The 25063-nt window shown below is 47.3% G+C and overlaps 1 protein-coding gene across 1 annotated transcript in view; it reads right to left on the bottom strand.

Moving 5' to 3' along the window:
* Nucleotides 1-24734, bottom strand: part of SNX30 (sorting nexin family member 30) — a 108846-nt gene extending 84112 nt beyond the window's left edge. The window contains exon 1 of the mRNA XM_032308948.1: nt 24233-24734. Coding sequence (XP_032164839.1) covers nt 24233-24388 — 156 coding nt within the window. The 5' untranslated portion in view covers nt 24389-24734. The remainder of the gene's footprint in view (nt 1-24232) is intronic.
* Between the last annotated feature and the right edge of the window lie 329 nt (nt 24735-25063).

Below are 25063 nucleotides of genomic sequence, written 5' to 3' on the forward strand. Positions count from 1 at the left end.
GTGAAATTTCTAAATTTAAGAAGAAAAATCTAGAAACATGTGGAAGATTAGGTAAAGAAAAAAAAAAAAGAATCACCAGCACTGACTTATTTGGGAGTCTAAGTGCTAAACTCACTGAACCGGAACTCTATACAATCATTAAAAGAGGAGCAAGGAGGGAGAGAAAGAACTTTCTGCCCCAATATGGACAAACCTCCAAGATCTATGGCTAAGGGTAAAGCAAGGTACAAGACACTGGTAAGGAACACTACCGTCTGAGTTTTTGAAAAAGATGAGATGTATGCATTTTCGTATTTATGCATAACATAGACCTCTAGAAAGTTTCTCCAGAAACTGGTAACATTAGTTGGGAAAGGAACTTCCCTCTGGGAAGGGAAACCTGCTGACAGAGTAAGGGAGGTGATGGGCAAAAGGAAGACTTTATCACCAGATAAAATTTTGTGTCTTCTGAATTTTCTGCCATTTGAATGTACCGCCTACACACAGAGAAAAATCTCAAGTTCAGTCTCTCTCTCACACACACACATAAATTTAAAGTAAAAAGACAAACCACAGGATGGAAGAAAATGCAATACATCTATCTGACAAGGACCTGAATCCAGATATATATAAAGAGCTCAGTAAGAATATATATGGTGTGTGTCTGTGTGTGTGTGTGTGTGTGTGTGTGTGTAGGTGTACAAATACACAGAGGAATATTAGCCTTAAAAATGGAAATCCTGCCATGTGCAACAACATGAGTAAGCCGGAAGGACATCATGCTAAGTGAATTAAGCCTGCCGCAGAAGAACAAATACTACATGATCCCACTTATATGAGAAATCCAAAATAGTTCATCTCATAGTGAAATGGTGATTGCCAGGGGATGGGGGAGGGGGAAAGAGGGAGGCATTAGGTACAAAGGGTACAAAGCTACAATTATGCAACATGAATAGATTCTAGAGAACTAGGGGTATCTGGGTGGCTCAGCTGGTTAAGCATTCAACTCTTGATCTTGGCTCAGGTCATGATCTCAGGATCCTGAGATCAAGTCCCGTGACGGACTCCCTGCTAGCACGGTCTGCTTGTCCTTCTCCCTCTGCTCCTCTCCCACCCCAACCTGCCCACACGTGCTCTCTCTCTCTCTCTCTCACAAATAAATAAAATCTTTTTAAAAAAGAATAAAGTACAGTATGGTTGCCTACAGTGAACAATACCGTATAATATACTTAAAAATCTGCTAAGAGGGGCACCTGGGTGGCTCAGTGGGTTAAAGCCTCTGCCTTCAGCTCAGGTCATGATCCCAGGGTCCTGGGATCAAGACCCACATCAGGCTCTCTGCTCAGCAGGGAGCCTGTTTCCCCCTCTCTCTCTGCCTACCTCTCTGCCTACTTGTGATCTCTGTCTGCCAAATAAATAAATAAAATCTTTTTTAAAAAATGTGCTAAGAGGGTAGATCTTATGTTAAATGTTCTTAACCATGAATAATAATAGTATTAGTAATAATAATACAAAGAGGTGGGAAGAAACTTGGAGGTGATGGATAATTTGGGGCACAGATTCTGGTGATGGTTTCATAGGTTATGCTTAACTCCAAACTCACTAAGTTGTATACATTTAGTATGCCCAGTTTGTCTAGGCCAATCATACCTCTATAAAGTGATTTTTTAAAAGAATATGTAAATAATTCTCCGTGTGTGTGTGTGTGTGTGTGTGTGTGTGTGTGTGTATGTGTAATCGCAATAATAAGGAAAACAGCCCAGTACAAATAGGCACAAGCTTTGAAGATACCTCACAAAAGACCCATACATGGCCAATAAGCATGTGAAAAGAGGCTCAATGTTATTGTTAATCAGGCAAAAACAAAGTAGGGCCACAGTGAGACACCCTACACATTCACTTGAATTGATGTGAGGAAAAGGCTGACAAGACCAACTCTGGGGAGAGATGGGGAGCTACTGGAACTCTGCTATCAGGTATCAACCAAACAGAAACGAAAACACGCCAACCAAAGACATGAGTGTTCACAGCAGTTTTGTTTGTGTCTTGTGTCCACTCCATCTAAGCTATAGAGGATACCGGCACAGAATTATTCACAGTATTCCTTTATGATCCTTTGTTATTTCTGTTAGTTCAGCAGGAATATCGACTCTTCCATTTCTGATTTTAATGATTTGAATCGTCTCTTTCCCTTGATCAATTCAGCTAAAGGTCTGTCAGTTTGGTCGATTTTTTTCTCGAAGAACCAAGACTTCAGTTCCATTAGTTTTCTTTACTGTTTTTCTATCCTCTAGTCATTCCATGGATTTCCCCTCTAATCTTTATTATTTCCTTCCTCTGCTTACTGCAGGTTTATTTTGCTCTTCTTTTTCCAGTGTAGCAGCTTAATTTTTAAGAGCCCCAAACTAAAAAAAAAAAAAAAAAGAAGCCCCAAACTAGAAACAACCTACATGTCCACTGATGAATGAATAAATAAATTGTGGTATACTCACTCAATGGCATACTAACCAGTAATAAAAAAGAACAAGCTACAGATAGAACAATGTCATGAAGATCGCTGAGTGAAAGAAGGCGGACACAAAAGAGTATATATTTTACGGGGCACCTGGGTGGCTCAGTGAGTTGAGCCTCTGCCTTCTGCTCAGGTCATAATCCCAGACCTGCATCAGGCTCTCTGCTCAGAGGGAGCTGGCTTCCCCCTCTGTCTGCCTACTTGTGATCTCTCTCTCTCTCTGTCAAATAAATAAAATCTTAAAAAAAAAAAAAAGAGTGTATATATTTTATGCTTCCAATTATACAGAATTCTAGACAATGCAAACTAACATAGTGACAGAAAGCATATCAGTAGTCACCTAGGGCCAAGAGTGGAGGAAGGGATGAAGTATAAATGGGCACAGGAAAACCTGTGGAGGTGACATTCAAATCTAATGAATCACACACTTAAATGACAATTATTTTATATAAATTACACCCTCGAAGTTGATTTTCAACTTAACCTTCTTTTTTTTTTTTTTAAGATTTTACTAACTTATTTGAGAGAGAGAGAAAGAGAAAACACAACTCAGGGCAGGGGACAGAGTAAGAGGGAAAAGCAGGCTCCCTGCAGAGCGGAGAACCCAAGGCTGGGCTTAGTTCCAGGACCCTGGCCGGGATCATGACCTGAGCCAAAGGTTCAACTGAGCCACCCAGGCACCCCTAAACATGCCTTAATCTTCTTAAATGTTTTTAAAGTTTAAAAAGAAGACAGTGGAGCAACTTCTATGAATGTCTTAAGGGGAAAAATGCCAAACTACCAATCAGAAAAGAATAATGTATACCACTTAGGGGATGGTATATAATTCATGCCATCCAGGGTTTTTCAACTTAAGTCACTCATAGACATAAAGCAGCACCCTGAAAAATAAATCAGAATAAAGCTTTGTTCAAGAAAGAAGACACTCATTTAATGGGAAGCTGATGTCACTGCACAATGCAATTAAGAAAAGAGTTAATAAAATAGAAGAGGCATTAATTTTAGAAAAGGATTGATCACAATCAAGAACTCAAATTCAGGATAATTTCAACCAAACCTAGAAAGGGAAGTAAAAGCAAGTCCAAAGTCTTTCCTTGTTCTGGAGAAAATCAAAGTTACTAATTAAATTGTGCCTAGAGTAGAAAAATACAATTGTAAACATTAGTCAAATAGAAACAGGAAATAGAACTTGGGAAGAAAATAAAATTGAACAAAGCAAACTTCATCGATCCAATGAAACTCAGGAAATGGAGAAAAGGGAGAAAAAAAAGGGTAGAGTTAACAGAAAATAGTAAACCTAAAATTCGATATAAAATATTAGCAAACTAGGGGCGCCTGGGTGGCTCAGACAGTTAAGCATCTGCCTTTGGCTCAGGTCATGATCCCAGGGACCCAGGATCGAGCCCCATGCCGTGTCGGGCTCCCTACTCAGCTCAGGTTCCCTGCTCATCAGGAAGCCTGCTTCTCCCTCTCCCACTCCCCTTGCCTGTGTTCCCTTCTTTTTCTTCTTCTTTTTTTTTTTTTTTAAGATTTTATTTATTTCTTTGACAGAGAGAGACACAGTGAGAAAGGGAACACAAGCGGGGGAGCGGGAGAGAGAGAAGCAGCCTTCCCGCTGAGTAGGGAGCCCCAACATGAAATGGGGCTCGATCCCAGGACCCTGGGACTGTGACCTGAGCTGAAGGCAGATGCCTAATGACTGAGCCACCCAGGCGTCCTTGTTTGTGTTCCCTTCTCTTGCTGAGTCTCTCTCTGACAAATAAATAAATAAAATCTTAAAAAAAAAAATTAGCAAACTAAATCCCGAATCAAGTAGAATTTACCCTAAGTATAAATGTCAATACGGTTCAGTATTAAGAATCAACTAATTGTATTAATTAATGCAGAAAAATCAAATAATCATTTCTATAAATGCTAAGAAGGCATTTTATTAAATCCAAATTCCATTCCTGATTTTTTTAAATAGTAAGCTATGAATTTAAAAGTTTTCTTGATAAGAAGCCAAGAGCAAACATTACATCTAGTGAAAAAAAAAATGGTATCTAGTGAGAAAATAGTCAATACATTCCTCCAACAAGTAACAACATAGGCATGCCCTCACTATTTAAGAATATCCATTGGTCCTGGTCCAATGCAATAAAATGAAAAAAAAATTTTTTTGAAAGGGAACAAAGAATTGCTAAATATATTAATCCCTTTTTTCCTAAGTAGACAATAAAGTGAAACATAATTTGAAATGTGTTAGGAATTCAGTAAGGTGGTTAGATGCAAGATAAAATTACAAAAATCAATAGCTTTCCTACATACTGGCAATAAGCTATAAAATATCTGCAATAATTTTGATTTTAGACCTTTATCTTTTAAGACTGGGATAAGAGAAGAGAAACAGGAACCTGGAAAGCCCTGAAGCACATTAGCCTGTCCAAAGAGGATTTGGCTACAAGCACCTAGAACGGTGCCAGGCACTAGATAAATATTTGATGAATAAGTGAATGGAATATGAACTTCCTGATTAAGTCTGGTTCTTCTCATCTATTTCCTCTGGGAGGGAATTCTGTTTTCTTACCAGCTGAAATAAACCTTTCTTCTCAAGGTATATAGCTCACGTACCAAAAAGATTCCTCTTCTGCTTCATGTTGAATGAGCCAAGAGTAATTCACTTAGGCCAAACAAAATGAAAATCAAATAAAAAGATGAAATGAAAATGCCTGCCATAATCAGTTCATGGTAATAATCGGATCAACGGTAATGTAGATGTAACATTGGGAATATGTATTGTGGGTTATTTATTTGTTAAAGGTTTCTACAGTTTGGCCTTGAACTCATACTTATAGAAAATAATCCTAGAGAGGACTCAAGATTTTCTTTACCACAATTTATGTACTCTTCTGAAGAATTAGGTCAACTTTCTCTTCCTTTTTTCTGTTGTTTTATAAAAATCCTTTACCATACAACCTTGCTGTTCTAGAAACTAGCATTTTTCCTCCCTGTCATCTTCTATTTTCTGGGTATTTATACCCCAAGGTGCACCTATCTTTACTGTCAGTATCTATCAAAAACAGGCAAAGAATATTTTTTATAGTCATCTAAAACATGTTTCCCATCTCAGTTATACAAATTAGCTCTGAGAATAGCTTTGAGGCCTACTATGCATAATCTCATTAAGTTATCAGAACGTTATGAGGTTGGTACCACTGTTATTCCCATTTATTGATAGGGTAACAGAGGTTCAGGGCAGGCAAGTGACTTGCCAGGACTCCCTTGACAGACTCCAAAGGCTTCATTCTTTCTACTCGGCTGCACCTGCTATGAACCAACGTTACTCTAATCTCTTCAATGAAAATTCTAAATGTCTTTACATGGTGTACCTCCTTGGTTTGGAAGCAGAGGTAGCACATAAACTTTATTCACTTAGCTGCCAATAACACTATTTCTCAGGATTAACAGATCCTCTTTACCCATTTACTGCAAACTCATAAGAATATAGACAGATGTTTCCTTGATTCATGTATAAATCAAGAGCAAGACTTTCCTATCAGCCTCATCATAATTTAACCACAAAGAAAGCTTAAAATGGATAGTACTGTGTTTTTGTTTTAAATTAGGTAACGAACACACCAAGGTCAAAACTTGAAAACATATTCACATACATGATGTCTGTAAAATGTAAACATTGCTTCTACAATTTATAATCGTGGAACACCCCATTACGTCTTCAGTAAATGTGGCCCTTTCCATTCACACTCAGCAATGGACACGGCAAAGTCCAAGAGAATAAGAATGACTTAAGAAAAACAAAATAAACAATAATAACAACAAAAAACAGTGGCTACCTTGTTCTTCAGAAGCCCCTGAAAGTGGAGATTTGATCATTTTGCTCAAACCATGGCCCTTGAGACATGCTTAGAAATTGCAGATATTCAGTTAGCCCCGAATTTGGCTCTCATTCTATTGAGAAGTCCACACAGTCTAGTCTATCATACTCTATACGATACTTTCCAGGTTGCTCAGAAAGTTTCACAGAGAGCTAAAGCAATGTGTCAAGCCTCCCCAAGAGAAGCTGTTACACCAGGACCATCAAGTCAACTCAGTTGCATCAACTTACCAAGAGGTGTCAGTCTCATCACTACCATAACCACCTCCCGGTCCAACTTTTTCCATTTGCAATTGTTAGGAAGTTGGCCACCCCTCTCTCTATGAAGCTGTAATGAAGCCCAGGTAACCATGCACCAGGATAAAGACTGTGATCAGGCGAACGGGGAAGGAAAAGAGCTAACGTCACTAGACTGAAAACACCCCCTCCTCTTTCACCAACAGAGGCAATGTCCAGGGCAGCCCATTTGCCAAGGAAGATAGAGGCAGGAGCATGAAATGGGAGTCCTGGAAGTCTGGACAACCAAACAATGGTTGACTTGGACCAGGAGAGAAAAGACTTGCTTATGAACGCAGGGAGGAAAAAAAAAAGATAGTTCAAAAAACTGGTGGAAAAATGGGCAAAGATCACTCTGAGCCAATATTCACCTGTATTTGATCGGAATAGATTAAAAACTACCAGAAGAGCATTACCTCTTTTATCCCCTCAGTTAACAGCTTAGCCTTCTCCCTTTCAGGTTTCGAGCAGTTGTGATTCAGTTTTCAAGCAGGGACAACATACACTTCTACTCAACAGAACTATGAGGGAGAGCCTCTTTTTTTGTTTGTTTGAAATCCAATCAGGGTCAGTCAGAGGCTGGTTAGTCAGATTTTTCCTTTTTAATCAGTATCAACTATTATTAACCAAATTGGGAAGAGAGTAGGAGGGTGCTTTCGCATTTGGTCAAATAACCTCCAGGGGCAGAAGACTATACTCTCAAAGGGTCAGGAAATGACCCTTCGAAGAGGGAAAGTTGGATCCTTCCAAGGCTAGCGTACACATTTCCACCTAGGCTCTTGAAAACACAAAAATGACAGACCGCACACAGTTTGTATGTACCTTTTTTCTTTTTATCTAAAATATCCAGCCATTGTTGCATATCACTGTGTATAAGGCTGCCTATTCCCTTTAACACTGCATTTTATAAATGACCACAGTTTACAACGAGCTCCCTACTGATGAATATTTGGACTCTTTCTTATCTATTGCTATTAGAAATAATATCGCAACAAATATTCTTATATATACATCATTTAGCCCATGTCCATTTACTGAGTCAACAAATATCTAAGTACCTAACCCATCCGAGACTTTGTTCATGCCTGAAATTATAGCAATAAGCAAAGCAGACTGAGTCCCTGCGCTAACACTATGGCGCAGTGTAAGAGACATATGTGTGTGAAGGCAAACTCCCACCAGGTGAACCCGAGAATTCTTCTAAGGCAATTGATCTCAACCTTGGCGGCACATCAGAACTATCTACAAAAATCTTTTTTAAAAACACTAGTCTCGGGTGCCTGGGTGGCTCAGTGGGTTAAGCCTCTACCCTCAGCCCAGGTCATGATCTCAGGGTCCTGGGATCGAGTCCCACATCGGGCTCTCTGCTCGGCAGGGAGCCTGATTTCTCCTCTCTCTCTCTCTCTGCTTTCCTCTCTGCCTACTTGTGATCTCTCTGTGTCGAATAAATAAATAAAATCTTTAAAAAAAAAAAAAAAACACTAGTCTCAGGGCCATCCTAGATTCATTCAATCTAGGATCGAATTTCTTGAGGTGGGGCTCCAGCATCAGTAACATCTAGGAAGTCCTCCAATGATGTGAAAGCTTAGTCAAGCCTGATAATCTTGTTTGAAGACAGTGCTTCTCAATTTTTAATGTGCACACAAATGAGTTAGGGATAATGTCAAAATGCAGATTCTGAGTCAGTAGGTCTGGAATTCAGCTTGAGACTCCACCTTCCCAAAGAGCTCCTAGGCAATGTCAATGCCACTGGTCCACAGAACACACTCTGAGTAACAAGGTTCCACAGCCATAGTGGGAGACACTACAGTAACACAAACACATAAAAGGTGGGCAAGCAAAAACTCACACAGCCTGCCAGGTACCTTGTGGGTAAATTCATTTGGGCAGGGTAGAACTAACTCCCTAGGAGAGGGCCAGAGAGGCAAATATGTAGATGAATACAGAAGGCATGGGACTGCACCATCACTGCATAAGCACTGGGAGGTCGCTGCAGGCCTCTGGAGATGGGAATGACACACAGACATATACAGGGTGGTGTTTTCAGGAAGGGAAACTCTGGCTACAGTGGTCAGAAAAGAGCAGACTGAGTAAAAGCTGGGAAACAAGACAGATCATCAGACACCTTCATTAGGGCAAGGACATGGACAATGGAAATGAAAAGAGGGAAACAGTGATGTTGCCTGCAGGAATGAGATAGGAGGAGGAGAGGCCAAGAAAGCTATGATTTTAAATACTCTCCCCATAGATTGATCTTAAGGGTGCTAAAATCAAGTATCAGAGAAACACTTGGGAAGGTACATTTGAAGCCAGACCCTGAAGGTGTGGGAATCCTACGCCTTGGGGCAGGTGTGAGTCCATCTGGGGATGGTGTGTAAGGAACTAGCGAAGGGTGAGGACCCTGGCTGGTGGGTCCACAGTGAGAGCTAGAAGGGAAAAGAGGCAGGTCCAGAGAGGCAGGGGGCAGAGACCAGGGGAGGATGCAGAGAGCACAGAATCCATTCATTCTGTAGGTATTGATTAAGCCTCTGCTTCATGCCAGGCACTGGGCTAGGGAAATACAGCAATGAACGGTAGGAGCCCCTGAGACTAAAAAGAAAAGAGAGTGAAGAAAATCAGGGGAGGCTGGTTAGTGTCACAAGTCACAGAAAATGAGCACCAGACCAAGCAGTCTGGAAACTTGGGTCCTAGGCTCAGCTCCACAAGGAGCTAGCTGGGTGACCTGGGTCTGACAAATGGCTTCTCTCATAGGGCCCCAGATGCAAGTGAAAACAAGAGGGTCTTAGGGTGGATGCCCTCCCAGGTCTCTGCAGCTCTAAAGGCCTGAGCTCCACAGTGCGAAAAGAGCCGTTGCAGGTCTCTGCAGTGGTGAGGGGTAAGGGCAGAGCTGGACCGTGGACCCTAATGCCCAGGCGAGAGCAGGCAGATGGCGAGGCAGATGGAGGCCTTGCAAAAAGACTGCTCCTCTGAGGAGCCTGGCGGGGCTGGGGAGAGTGAGCGGGCAGGAGCCAGAAAGCCTTGGGAAACTTCCTGACAAGGGAGACTGGTGTGGTGAGGACAAAGGCTGCAAAAATCGAGAAAGTGGACGGAGAAAAGAGACCTGAGCTAAGACACAGGAGAGATGGGCTTCATTCCCCCTCGGCATGTAGATGCACCTTGTAGTGGAAACCCGAGGTTCAGTGACTAAGGTGCGCAAGTGCTCAGAGATCGGGGAGGCTTGGAGGAGAAAGCCAGGTCTCGAGCAGTGGTGGTGGCGAGGAAGAGCAGGCTCTCAAGTCAGACAGACCCAAGTTCAAGTACCTGCCCCACTCTCCTCTAGCTCAGCATCTTGAACCAAGTAACTACTCCCAGAGCCTATGTTTCCCCAGCTGTCAAAGGGGAACACGACAGGAACTACACCATAGGGGAGCGCACGGGGAAGATCCAGCAAGGATCCTCAACAGCTGGCGCTCTGCAGATGTCAGCAGCGATTGTGCCCCCCCCCCACTTTTATCTCTGGGCGAAGGCAAGGATAACTGGGGGAGCACAGAGGCTGGGCACCCTCTGCGGGGGAGAGACCCGAACAAAAGGGGAAAGAAAGTAAAAGCAACGGTTGGGGAAATGAAAAGCAGTCCAAAGCACACATTAACCATGAAAACCTGAGCAGGAGGGGAGTTTACATTAAGTTCTTCTAGAAACAGGAAATGTTAGAATGTTGACAGGCGATGAAGTCGCAAGAATCACGGTCAACCCAGACCGGAGAAGCCAGTCCCAGGAAGCCAGACTCATCACAAGCATACCCAAGATCCAACAGTCCTCACCCAGAACACCAAGAAGGACAAGAGGTGATTTTAACAGGACCTGGCCATCAATACCTCTAAAGGGTATACTCAGGGCCAGCTCCGTGGGTCTGTGATCTGTGCTCACACAGGATCCTGTGCTCAGAAGGTTTCCACACTGGGCTGAATGCTCTGCTGTCACCATCTTGGAATTCTTAATAAAATCTTAACAAGGGGACAAGGATTTCAATTTTGCACTGGGTCCCACAAATACATAGTCAATCTTGGATACACTGCTAAAGAACATTCACTGGATTAACAAGGGCATAATAAAATCTATGGGCTGGGGGCGCCTGGGTGGCTCAGTGGGTTAAAGCTTCTGCCTTCGGCTCAGGTCATGATCCCAGGGTCCTGGGATCGAGCCCCGCATTGGGCTGTCTGCTCCGCGGAGAGCCTGCTTCCTCCTCTCTCTCTCTCTGCCTGCCTCTCTGCCTACTTGTGATCTCTGCCTGTCAAATAAATAAATAAAATCTTTTAAAAAAATAAATAAATAAAGTAAAATCTACAGGCTGAAAGACAGTAAAAAGAGTTCCCTATTATTATCAGACCAGAAAACAATTACTCAAATTCTCACTGAAATCCCAACGTTGACCATTAATATCAAGGACAAAATCTGTAACAGGTAACTCAATGCCTCCTTGAAATATGCTTTACTCTAGAATTTCTTTAACTCAAAAGAAATCACTCTAACTGCCCTCACGGCATTCTGTGCAACCCCTACCGCAATCCTTCACTGCACCTCCTCTGTCTCCTCTCCTGGGCCTTGACCGCCTGAAGGTAAGGTCATCATGTCCATCTATGTATCCTCAAGGTAAGGCACACAATAGGCCCGTATAAATCTTTAAGAAAAATGAACAAAAAGTCCATGTGCCTTCAAACTGCTGATGCAAGTCATGAAATAAACAAGATTTGCTTGACTGGACAGCACAGAGAAAGGCTGCTATATTGCATTTTTTGCAGCATAAATGCTGATGCCAGCAGGATGACAACAACCTCAGTTCCTTAGAACACATCTCTGCCCTCACTAAATAGTCCTGAAGAAAGTCTGTCTTCCGTTTTTGCAGTAAAACAGCTATTCTACAAGCATGTCTATTCTAATTACGGACCCGTCCCAGGCTAATGTCATTTCCAGAATTTAGATATCTTGATTCCCAAGGAACAGGCCTTACGCAGCACATAGAACAGAGAAGTCACTCAAACATTCGCAGGATACATTCATCTATAGCACTTCAACTATTAATATGATTTATTGATTTTAGGAAGAAATTAGCTTTAAAAGTATATACATCCTCAACAGGGAAAGGACAGTCTTTTCAACAAATGGTGTGCTGGGAAAACTAGAAATCCACATGCAAAAGAATGAAGTGGAAGCCTTGTCTTACACCATATACAAAAGTTAAGTCACAGGACACCTGAGTGGCTTAGCTGGTTAAGTGTCTGCCTTCAGCTCAGGTCATGATCCCAGGGTCCTAGGACTGAGTTCCGAATTCTCCCTCTGCCTGCCATACCCCCTGCTGGTGCTCACCCTCCCCCCCCACCTCTCTCTCACAAATAAATAAATAAAAACTTTTTTTAAAAAATTAACTCAAAGTGGATTAAAGACCCAAACCTAAGACCCCAAACTATAAAACTCCTAGAAGAAACATACGAGAAAATTTTCATGCCATTGACTTAGCAATGACTTCTCGGATAAAACACTAAAAACCCTGGCAACAAAAGCAAAAATAGATAAATGGGACTACAGCACACTTTAAAAATTTGTGCAAAAGACACAAAGGCAACCTATGGAATGGGAGACAATACCTACAAATTGTGTATCTGATCAGGGTTAATATCCAGAATATAAAAATTAACTCCTACAACTGAGCAACAAAAAAATCAAATAATCTGATAAAAAATTAGCAAAGGACTTAAACAGACATCTCTCAAAAAAAGATATTCAAATGGCCAAAAAGTGCAGGAAAAGACACTCAACTGCACCAGTCATCAGAGAAATATAAATCAAATGTTGTATCCATTAGGATGGCCACTTTTGTCAAAAGAATAGAAAATAGCTGGCACCTGGGTGGCCCAGTTGGTTAAGTGTCTGACTCTTTATTTCAGCTCTGGTCATGATCTCAGGGTTGTGAGATTGAGCCCCATCTTGGGTTCCATGCTGGCCATTAAGATTCTCTCTCTCCCTCTGCCTCCCACACCCCTCACTCTCCCTCTCTAAAAAAGACTAAATTAAAATAAATCAAAAATTAAAAAATAAAAGCTTTCAAAAAAAGAACAGACAATTTCAAGTATTAGTGAAAATGTGGAGAAATTAGAAACCCTGTGTACTTTTGGTGGGATTATAAAATGGTACACCCACTACAGAAAACAGGATGAAAGTACCTTAAAAATTAAAAACAGAATTACCATATCCCACTTCTGGGTTTATACTTCAAAACAAAAACAAAAAAAATTAAAACAGGATCACAAAAGACGTATCTGTACATCCATGAAGCATTATATACAATAACTAAAAGGTAGAAGCAAACTAAATGTCCACCAGAAGATGAATGGATAAAGAAAATATGATCTATCCATACAAAGGAATATTATTCAGTCTTTAAAAAGAAGAAAATCCTCTCACATGCTACAACATGGATGAGCCCTGAGGTCCTTATTCTAAGAAAAGAAGACAGTTACAGAGACAAATACTATACAATTCTATTTATATAAGGTATCTAAAGGAGAGGTATCATATTTATAAAGACAGAAAATAGAATGGTGATTACCAGGTGTTGGGGGGGAAGGGAGTGTCTGCTAATGGGTAGGATGAGTTATCTTTGGAGTGATGAACATTCTAGACCTGGAAACTGGTGACAGTTGCACAACCTTGTGAATAAATTAAAACCACACACAGTATATGCTTTTATTTTTTATTTTTATTTTTTTTTTTTTAAAGATTTTATTTATTTATTTGACAGAGAGAAATTACAAGTACACTGAGAGGCAGGCAGAGAGAGAGAGAGAAGGAAGCAGGCTCCCTGCTGAGCAGAGAGCCCGATGCGGGACTCGATCCCAGGACCCTGAGATCATGACCTGAGCCGAAGGCAGCGGCTTAACCCACTGAGCCACCCAGGCGCCCCCAGTATATGCTTTTAAAAAGTGGATTTGAGGGGCACCTGGGTGGCTCAGCGGAGTAGGCCTCTGCCTTCGGCTCAGGTCATGATCTCAGGGTCCTGGGATCGAGCCCCACGTTGGGCTCTCTGAACGGAAGGGAGCCTGCTCCCCCCCCCCCCGCCCGCCTGCTGTTCTGTCTACTTGTGATCTCTCTCTCTCTGTGTAAATAAATAAAATCTTTAAAATTTAAAAAAAAAGTGGATTTGATGGTATGTGATTTATATCTCAATTTTTCTTTTAAAAGGCAACTACACCTGAGGCACCTGGGTGGCACAGTCGGCTAAGCATCAGACTCTTGGTTTTGGCCCAGGTTGTGACCTCAGGGTTGTGAGATCAAGCCCCAAGTCAGCTCCGTGCTCAGTGGGGAGGGAGTCTGTTTGAGATTCTCTCTCTCCTTCTGCCCCTCCCTCTGCCTGCATGTTCTCTTTCTAAAATAAATAAATAATTTAAAAATAAAAATAAAATAAAAAATTAAAAGTCTTTAAAAATCTATAGTTTAATTTTTGACCTGTTTCTCCCAAAATTTGTTTTATTCTTGCCATGATGATTCAGCCAGTCACTAAAACCTGTGACCCAAGAGTCTCCCTTGCAAGTAATCTCTTAGTGTTTGCCTAACACACACAGCTCAGAGCTGCTCCAGAACCCTGAAGCTGGAAGGAGGGCTGACCTACTCTTTCAGACTCCCTCCCCAGCCACCCCCAAGCCATGGTTGAACCTCTGGGCCCAGTTGACTGGTCTCAGGCAGGGTACAGGACCCAAGCCCCGGCTCCCCGAGATTCCTCCCTGTGTAAGAGATTTACTCCCTCTCCGGAGGCAGGGCTATAAAATGGGAGGGCTAGGACCTGCCAGCTGCCCACTCCCTCCCTCACTGATAAAACTGCTCTGGAGCATGAAACTGACCTGCAGGAACATTCAGACCCCTGCTTCCAGCTCAATCAAGGGTTCAAGGTAGCCTGTTGATGGGTTCGCCCTTTTTTGCTTAAGTTAGTGAGAGCCTGATTTCTATCATTTGCAAACAAAACTCCAGAGCACCACACTCCCTGAAGTCAGGGAGTCAAAACTCCACTAAAACTGCAACCTTCTGCTCCAACAGTCTTCTCCCTGGACTCCTGGCCTCTTGATTCCACCCACCCTGTCCAAGCTAGGGGCTCAGTCACGGTGACCTAACAAGTATGGCCCTGCACCTTCCCTGCTTGAAATCCAACTGGCCTCCCAGTCGTGTGGCACAGAGCCCTCGCCGTCTGCCAATCCAGACCTCCACCTGCCCACTACCTCCCTCTCCAGCCACACGACTCCGCCGCCCTCCCTGGGCCATGCCTGCGACCAGATACCACCCAGCTTCGGCACGTGCTGGTTTTTCTGCTCCCGTTACTTTTCTTCGCTCTGTCCATTTGTAAAACGTCTACTTCTCCATTCTCCACCTCAAACATCATTTCCTTGGGAAAAGCCACCGTTCTCCTAAGCACGGTCACTCCCTACTTCTATCCCGGTACCTCACTCTCATAATAACTGTGGCAGAGACAGCCGGCGCCCGCCCGTGTCCCCTCGCCCTGACCACCTCAGGGCCCACTGGCCTGACTTCCAGCTGCCAGCGCCGGCACTTGCTGGCCTGACTGCTTCCCCTGAGCTGCCCACCCACAGGGCAGACCGGAAAATGCTTGCGGGTTCAATGGCCAACACGCCATCCATGGAGTGCGCAACCAGTGGCTGATAAAGGCTGCCATTCGAAGACCCCCGCCTCACCCCGGGTGTGGACAACCCAGGTGTGTGTGTTCTGCACAGGCTCCGAGGGGAGGACACTGGTTCGGTGACTTATCTTTTTCTGGTGCCTTCCCTTGCCTGCCTCACTTCCCTTCATCCCTCCAGCAAACTCCTAGCGGTTAAACTCTCTCTCAGGGTCGATGTCCCAGGCCATACAAACACCCGCATTTGCACAGCACTGACCGTCTGCCCGACGCTGTTACTGCGGAACGGCGTAAAGATAACCCAGCATTTAGGTGTGGGGACACTGAGGTTAGGAAACCTGCCCAAGGCCCCAGAGCTAGTAGATACGGTTCACATTTTTCACATTCTACTGGAACCATCTTTTTGCCATGTCTCCACAAGACCAAAGACCACCTGAGGAGGGGTTCCTTTTTATTTTAATCTTCCTCAGTGCCCTCAGCATCCAGCAGAGCCAGGCCTACGAGGGCTTGCTCGGGACAGAAAGGTTTTCAAGGTGCCTGCTCTCTGCTCCCCGGGCACAAGGTGTGTTTTTTTCGCCTTGGGGCCTTCGCTCCAGCAGGAGTCCTGAGACGCCGCCCCTCCTCACAGCCCTCCGGCCCCAGTCCGCACACCCTCCTGCCAGACAGACACACACGCGCGCGCGCGCACACACACACACACACACACACGCGCGCGCACGCACACACACACACACACACACACACACGCGACAGCCGCCCGACTGCTGCTGTGGCGGCCAAAGAGAGGAATTCTGTGGGGTGAGCGACGCGAGACCACATGAAACCCCCCCATGCCTCATAAACAACCCGAGTCCCTCACACACCAGCGGGTGCGCCTCTGCCGCGCTGTCCTGCGTTTTCACGCAAAACATCTGTCCGCTTCCCTGTAACCTCCACTAAAACTCAAGTCTCCCCGATGCTAAACGTCTTCCCTCAACCCTGTTCTTCCCTCCGGCCGCCACCCTTCCCGTGACCAGTGCCACACCCCTGCTTCCCACACGCCTGTCAGCTCGCACCTCAGGGACCACACCTCAGAAACCGCCATGTTGGCCGTCCCCCTCGGGCTGGAGGTCCCGGGGCTGGGCGATCGTATGCTGAGGAAGAGTTTCCTGGAAGCGGCTTCTGGGCTAAGCCTTGAACTCTGAGGAGGCTTCCGAAGGTGGGGCTCAGACCCCTCCGTCCTGACTCCTGTCCTCAAACCGCACCCTAATGGTCTTCGTGCTCGCGCGCGCTCTGTGAGGGCAGCCAGGTGTCCCCACTCTACCAAAATGAGGCATCTTGACATTTTCTCATCTTCCGTCCTGCAGGCCACCACTCCGGCCGAAGCCAGGCCAACACCTGCCTAGGGGCTCGTCACTGCTGGCCTCCAATGTCCCCAGCGCAGACTGTGCCATCCGCCACTCCGAACCCCTCGAGGGCCGACTCCTGCCTTAAGAACAAGAGCTGACCTCCATGTCAGCGCGCTCAAAGCAGTCTGGGGGCTGCCCGCTCCTCACTAATCCCCACCCCCAGGCCCTCAAAACCCACCCCAACACACGACTCCACTTGATCCCACTCCAGCGGGCACAGGCCTTTCCCATCTCGGGAGCTGTGCTCAGGCTTCTCCCTCAGCCTGTGGTGCTTTCCCCGCCTCGCACCTGAAAGGCCCCTCAGACTTCCAGGACTGGTGAAAACACCCCCTCCGCCGCCTCAGCTGGCTGCAGACGTGCGCCCCGACAGTGGCGCTGACCGACAGGAACGAAGCCCCCCTCTTCAACAGTCCCAAAGTAAAACTCAACTCTCACTTCACCTTTTAAGGTCAACGTATCTCTCAGTCAATATATATTTTTTTAAGTGTCAAGTGACAAAACCCAACTGAAAAGAATGTCAGTAAAAGGGAATTCACAATCTCCTGTAACTAAGCAGCAGCGCTGGCTTCGGACATCACCGGCACAGGCGGGTCCAGGATTCGAGGGAGCCACGGGGCCTGCCCCCCCTTTCTCTCCCGGCTCTCCTCTCCTGTCCGGCCTCTTCGTGAGCCCCTCTCCACATCGCCGCAAACACAGGTGCACAATCTTACAGGCAGAGACACCCTTCCCCCAGCGGCCATCCGAGCAAATCTAACGAAGACTGTTAGGCTCTCCTAGAGTCACACGTCCTCCAAGGAAGCTATTTTGGCCAACGGAAGATGCTGATGAAAGACCAGAAGACAGGATGAGCAGAGGAGCCGGGGAGCTTCTGTCTCTGCCCGGAGTCTTCTGCTCTGGTTCAAAGAGCATCCCCGGCAGCAGCTGCTTCCTCTCCTGGCCTCTCCTCCTCAGGGGACCCACCCTTGTGGAGCCGCCCTGCCATGCTTCTAGTTCCAACGGAAGCTCAGAAGGGTTGTAACATCACCTCGTCTTGCTGACCCTCCGGCCCTGAGGGTGACAGCAGTTTCCTGCTGTTGCTGCTCTGTTAATCTCACCATCTTCTGCTTGACTTCTCGTGCCTTCCATTGCCTATGTAACTAACTCCCTGCATTACAGCCTTTCGGTTTGAGATACCTCAGAGGTTTTTCACCCTGACGGGCCCACGACTGATACAGACGTAGACAAAGAACAGGCAGAAATGCCAAAGGAGATATGAAGAGTACAGCCCCTAGGAGTAACCGACGTCACCACCTCCCATTTATTAAAGGCTCCCCACGTATCAGGCACTACTCTAAGTGCAGACTCCCCAGAGCCTCACGTTGACCCCATGCCAGAGCTGCTCCTGTTGTCCCCTCTTTACAGATGAGGAAACTGAGGCTCAGAGAGGTTAAATAATTTGCTGTCGCAAAGCCTGTAGGTAGGCAGCGCTGGGATTCAAACAGCCAGCCAGGCTCCACCGCCTGGAAGCAGAAAGTGCTTCCAGAAGGAGGGTGCTCGACAGCATCAAGGGCTGGAGGAAGAGGAGGTCAGGCTAGCCCAGGACGGTGAAGTGGCTACTGGATTTTGCAAGAAGGAAGTCACGAGTAAAGTCAGAAACCAGACAGCAGTGGGCTGAGGCCTGAGCGAGGAAGACAAGAAGGGCCCACGGTGCCTTCAAAAAGTTGCACTGGGAGGAGTCACAAAAGAGATCCTGAGACGGGGAAGAAGAAAGCCTCACAGCAGAGTTTCTTCACTCCTCGTTTGTTTTACAAGTGAGAGGTGACCTGCGCGTGTTTGCGTACTGATGTAATGAGCCAGGGGAGAGGGAGCGTGAGGACACAGGAACGAATGAGGGTGACGAACAGAGCAAAGGTCTCTGAGAGGCCAGACAGGGCGGGCCACGCGGTCGCAGAGAGGCCTAGAATCCTGTCTGTCTTCTCATCAGCAGAACGGGAGGGCGGAGGAGAAGGACGGAAGGTGTGAGCGACAGAGAGAAGCTTCGGGTCGGCCGCGGGGGCCTCTGTGGAAGGGACGGAGTGCCCAGCACGGCTGGGGCCCCAGCTGGGGTTGGTTCCCATGAACTGACCCCAGCAGCGATTCGCAGGCTGTGTTCGCACCCCAGGTGTAGGCGAAAGACCTGAACCCGCGGAATGATCCAGGCTGGGTGCCGGGACACGGAAGGAGGCGAGAGGAGCCGTGCACGGGGAAGGAGCGAGGCGAGCGGAAGCAGTCAGCCAACAGGTGCAGTCGGTCCTTGCTGATTGGGAGCGGGGAAGGCAAGAGAAGATGGTGTCTCATGGCACTGACTCAAAGCCCAAATCATTCCGGGTATTCGAACGCAAGGGTGTGGCCGGCAGAGGGCAGCTGAACTGAAAAAGAGGTCAAGGTGTGTGGAAATAAAGTCAAGGAACCAACAGTTTTGAAGGTTTAAACAGGGTCTTTTAATATTTTATTTATTTAATTGACAGGCAGAGATCACAAGCAGGCAGAGAGGCAGGTAGAGAGAGAGGAGGGGAAGCAGACTCCCTGAACAGGGTCTCTTGAGGGGAGGGTATTATTTGAGAAGACAGTGAGTTGAGGGCTAGGGATTTTTTTTTATTATTATTTTTATTTATTTATTTGAAAGAGAGGCGGAGGAGAAGCAGCCTCCCCATGGAGCAGGGAGCCCGACGCGGGGCTCAATCCCAGGACCCTGGGCTCAGGACCTGAGCCGAAGGCAGAGGCTTAACCATCTGAGCCACTTAGGCTCCCCAAGGTCTAGAGATTTTAATGAGTTAGAAACAACATGGAAGTCCTGTAAAATGGACATTTGTTTCTGCTTGTCCCCCATTCCTTCATTCCTCCTTCTATTAGCAGCGTCCTGATTCTGCTTTGGAAACCACCTCCATCCTCCCCCAGCTCACACAGGGCTCCTAAGATACTAACAATATTCTCTCAAGCTGGGGGATAGGAGGAACAGGAGTATTTTTTGTTCTTTAAACTGTATAGATACATTTTATCCTTTAAACATTCTATGTACTTTATATGTACATTTCACCATTCAAATGCACAGACCTACAAAACACTTCCTTTCTCCATGCTCCAAAGATAAGGATCTGCGTCAGGTCTGGGCAATCAGTTAACAAAGCCTGGTTCCAGTGCCTGACCCAATTGAGGCTCCCGAGACACCAGCCCAGGGCTTTGGCTGGGGCTATCAGGAAAGAGGTACTCTCTTTCTGCTGAAATTGTGAGGCTTATTTGTAGAACATATCCCTTTGCTAGCCTGAGAATAAAACTAACACAGAAGAAAGAGCCAAGAGACGGAGAGTGACAGATTTCCGATATCATTTGAATACCTAGCTCCAGCCACTTCTGAAGCCAAACTATCTGGGGCTTTTCAAAGATTTATTTTTTCTTTTGCCAGTCTGCATTTGGTGTATGGCCTTTTAACTAAAAGGAAATGAATTTCAGTGCAATAGCCAAATAAAGGGCTCTCAATTCAACAGCCTGCGTGACCTTTTTCAATATGTAAGTCAGATCAAGTCCTCCTTCCACTCAAGACCCTGATTGTGGCCTCAAAGCAAAGGCCAACATTCTCAGGGTGCCCTATGAGACCCTCCATGGTCTGACCCTCCCCTCTCTGCTGTACGTCAACAACTCTCCATTGTCCACTCTGCCCCAGCCACGGTGGCCTCTGCGCTCTTCCACAACACACCAGGCAGATGCCTGTGAGCCTCCAGCTGGACACTCCTCCAGACATCCACTTGCTAACTCCCTCCCTCACCTCCTCCACGTCTCTAAAATCTCCAGTTCTCAGGAAGGCCTATCCAAATCTTCCTCCCACAGCCAGTGATCGTGAGCCCCCTGCCCAACCTACTTCTTCTCCCTCCCATAGTATGTATTATATAACATAGGACATACTCACTGAGAAGTACCCAGAGAGGGCAGGGGTCTTCAACTGGCTGACTCCGCTCAAGTTCCTGCAACAGTGCCTGTCTCCTGGTAGGCCCTCAAATAAGTGACTGACCAATAAAATGACATGGGCCTCCGGGGAAAAGAGCTTGGCTTGTAAAGGGCAGTGGGGAGAAGGGGACACCGACCCCCATCTCCTGATCCTGATATAAGCGGAGTAGGGCACGGAAAGACACCTCCACTCCGAAGACTCTGGGAGGAGCCATCACTGAAAAGGACAAAGGAAGTAGGTGGAAGAGTTGAGTGGAGAGGTTGAGGATGTGGGAAGGGGTGTTAACCACAGCTGGGCCTAGAGTGGGCTCAGTGTATGAGTGTTGGGAGGGACACAGAAGCTTGGAGGCTGAGCCAGGGGAGAAGTAGCCCAGAGTGGTTTGCAGAGGAAAGAGAGACAAGAGTCAGGCCTAGTGGTTTGTTTACATTTTAGGTGGAGATGAAGGATGTAGTGATAGAGGACCTGGTGAGGCATGGAAAGAGTTAGTCCTAGCAACCCTTGGAAGATCGGAAGGATTCTCCCATGACTCCAAGGTTTGAATGATTTTAGAAGTTAGTGGATGAAAAGCCATCATATTTGGTTGTTGTTTCCATCTCCCACAAGCATCACAGACACCACCCAGAAGTGTCTGCCGGACAAAACCATGAGGCTTCCCCATTCTTGGCAACATCCTGGGCCCACAGAAAGCAATTCCCCTCCGTATAATACAACAACCCTGTGCCATGAGCAGCCTGTCAAACCCTCATTCTCCAAGCCCAGAACAGACTCTGAACCAGGCATCCAGGGTCACAACTCCACTGTCCAAAAAGACGAGAAAACAGGTTTCTTTTCAAAGACAGATCACAAGCACTCAGCTTTCCTACCTGTCCTCCAATGACCCCCATGCTGCCGGGGCAAGAGAAAGAGGCCAAAGTGAAGGCTTCCTTCTACTGGTCCTGACTCACCTCAGTTGAATGCTAGCTTCTCTCTACAGAAATTTCCCCACAGTCACTAAAACACATGTGCATGCCAAGATTCAAGGAAAATGTTACTTCCAGTCAGGGAAAGAAATTACATTATTTAACCTCTAAGGAAAAGTGGCTTACTATAAATCAGGCCCTTGGGAGTGATGTCATTTTGATGCTTCTTACAGCTGCAAGGAGACTTATTAAATATTCAATAATTAATAATAACAGCTTCAAGATGGTCTTTCTCACATGACTGTCCCTGTAAAGAAAGCCAGCAGTAATTAGACCTGGGCCTGACTTCCCGCCCACCAACAAGCTCTTAGTGGTACAAGGCATTTGTCCTGCCAGTATTTATTAGGAAAATGCCCATATTTCTGAGACAGGTATCTGCCAAGAATGGATCATTAAGCCAATGTGTAAATCACTGGGGACACCTGGCTGGCTCAGTCAGAAGAGCATATGACTCCTGATCTCAGCATCATGACTTGAGCCCCACACTGGGTATAGCAATTACTAAAAATAAGGGTAACAGTAGCAATAATAATATTAATAATAAATACAAATTATTAAAAAAAAATAAAATGGGGCGCCTGGGTGGCTCAGTGGATTAAGCCACTGCCTTCGGCTCAGGTCATGATCTCAGGGTCCTAGGATCGAGCCCCGCATGGGGCTCTCTGCTCAGCGGGGAGCCTGCTTCCCTCTCTCTCTCTGCCTGCCTCTCAGCCTACTTGTGAGCTCTCTCTCTGTCATATAAATAAAATCTTTTTAATAAATAAATAAAATAGCCATCAGCGGCAACCAGCATTCAAGATGGCTCCCATATTTATACCACCTGGTATTCATACCCTCTTCCCACTTTGTACTAGCATTGGTCTGTGTGACAAACAGAATATGGCAGAATTATGTCACTTCCAAAATTAGCTTATACAAGAGTATAGCTTGAGTCCTGGGATCTCTTGCTCTCTTGGACCACTTGTTCTGGGGGAAAGCTAGCTGCCATGTCAAGCAGCCCAATAAAGAGGAGCTAAAGCCTGCCAACAGCTGAGTGAGCGAGCTTGGAAGCAAATCCTCCCCAAACCCAGCCTTCAGATGACCCAAGCTCTGGTCAACACCTTGACTGCCACCTCAGTAGAGACCTGAGGACAGAACCACCCAGCCTAGCTGCTCCTAGATGACACTACTGATCCCCACACACTATTTTCAGTACTAAATTTTGGAGTAATTTGTTACACAGCCATAGGTAATAAATTCAGTATCCTGAGAAGGAAATCAGAAGGTTCAACTTCGGTCCCTGTCCTACATGCCTGTAGGAACAATTTCTCAGTCTAGAAGAAAGCAACAAATTATTTATCCAGTCACTCAACAATTGCTTATTGAATGCCAAGTATGTACAAGGTATTTCCAAGCAACACAACCCTTCATATAGTGTATCATCTATAAAATAAAGAGAAATAATCACAAACGCCAACACACCGACCTCAAACTGCTCAATCCATTGGTTTCATTCGCTTTTTAAGTCCTTTTGCTCTACTCTTCACTCCTGGCTTTCATAAACTCTTTAAGGTACACCAAGTTCTCCTCCATATCTATCTTGAGTCCTCCGTGCACTAATACACTCATTTTTACTGTACCACATGCCCTCCAATCTATGGGGTAAAGAATTAGGTCGTCCGATCCCATTTAACATTGGGATTAGGAGAAATTCATTTAGTATTTTACCAGGAAGAGGGAATCCTGATCACAAGTGTTAAGACCAATTCTAATTTCTGCAATTAGTGAGTAGGTGGCCACAGCAGGGCTGACAGAATCACAGCTCAAGCTCTGGTCACAGCTGAAATGGGGGGAGGGGAGGAATGCCGCCCCTTAACCCTTCGCGGGACTCTGCGGTCTCTCAAAGCATCACCAGAATCATGCTGCTCTAAGAAAATCAGGAGCCTCCTCCGGCACAAAGAAGGTCAAAGGGCGAGCTTTCTTCCCATCAACCACAAAAGGGGCCTCTGCCAAAGCTAACCAGTGTGGAGGGCCGTCAGAGGTGAACCGAGCCCCAGACGGAAAACCACAGCAAGACTCTCCCCTCGCCGGCTGGGGTCTGAGTCAGGTGACTCCACAGGGCACACAGCAAACCTAAACAAAGATCACTCCCCACATGACAGAGCGTGGGTTAAATGACTCTGGCAGTAACACCAAGGCTGCCAGTCCTACCACGGAAAACCATTAACTCTTGCTCCTTTGCAGTCCCAGGAAAGTGGGGAGCTACAAGTTACCCAGCAGCTCAGCCTTCGGGGATGCTCCTGGAGGAACCTGGGACCCCCCCATCCCAGGACACAGGCGCAGGGCACCGCACACCCGCCAGCGGCCCCAACACGCGGGCAGGACCCCTCCCCACCAGCTGTCACTGGCGCCCGCGCCCCGTCAGAGTCGGGCATGCCCGCCCCCTCCGGCCGCTCTCCGCGCCGCTACGACCCCGCGGGGGCGGCAGGGAGGGACGCTTTTTCCAAAGGCTCTGGAGCCCAGGGCACGCCCGCCCCCGGGCAGGGGCGCCAGGGTAGGCGCGGCCCGGCGCCCAGAGGGAGCTGCGGGTCCACCATCCCCCGCGAGAGCGAAATGCGCCTCCCGGTCCCCAGCCCCGTGCGCCCCACCTTGTCGCCGAAGCTGCGGGCCATCAGCAGGTCCGGGCTGGGCGTGCTGTCGCCGCCCACGGCCTCCTCGCTGCTGGAGCCGGCCAGCGGGTGCGGCATGTCGAGCAGGGAGTGGGGCCCGGTGGACGGCAGGCCCTTGGGGGGCCCGCCCGACATGGCGCGCACGGCTCGGGACGCGCCGCCGCCGCTTCCTCTTGTGCCCGCCGCGGCGGGCTCCCCCAGCGCCCGCGCCCAGGCCCCGCTCGGCCGCGGTCGGTCGGAGGCCCTGCACCGGCCGGGCGGGGAGCCGCCGCCGCCACCCGCTGGCTTGTCTCTGGCCGCACGGGGCCGGGCCGGGCCGGGCTGCGCTGGGCTGCGCTGGGCTGCGCTGGGCTGTGCGGGGCTGGGCTGCTCCGCACCGCGTACCCCCTCTCCGCGCCCGAGCCCGCCGCGGTTCGCTCGCACCTCGGCCGGGGGCGCCCAGCCCGCTCCGCCACGCCGCCCAGCCCGCTGGCGGCCCCGCCCCCGCGGCGCCTCGGCCGGCCCCCGAGGGGGGAGGAGGCGGGAGGGGAGGGGGACGGGGAGGCGCGCCCGAAGCCCCGCCCCCGCCCGCCGCCCCGGAGGAAGTGCGCGCGGAGCCCTCGGCCGCTGTCCTCCGCGTGGCCGGCCTTGCCTGCGAGAGGCCGCCCTGGGGGGCGCCGCGCCTCGTCCCCAGACAAATGTTTAACGGAAATCAGTGGTGGAAAAAGACGTTGGAGCATCCTGTTCCATTCCACCTGCGTTTACCAAGGCGTCCGCGGCCGCCACGCGCGGGCATGGGGGCTTTGGGGCCCGCACGTGAGTCGGGATCTT

The sequence above is a fragment of the Mustela erminea genome, chromosome 12 (genome assembly GCF_009829155.1).
Source record: "Mustela erminea isolate mMusErm1 chromosome 12, mMusErm1.Pri, whole genome shotgun sequence".
Taxonomy (NCBI): Eukaryota; Metazoa; Chordata; class Mammalia; order Carnivora; family Mustelidae; genus Mustela; species Mustela erminea.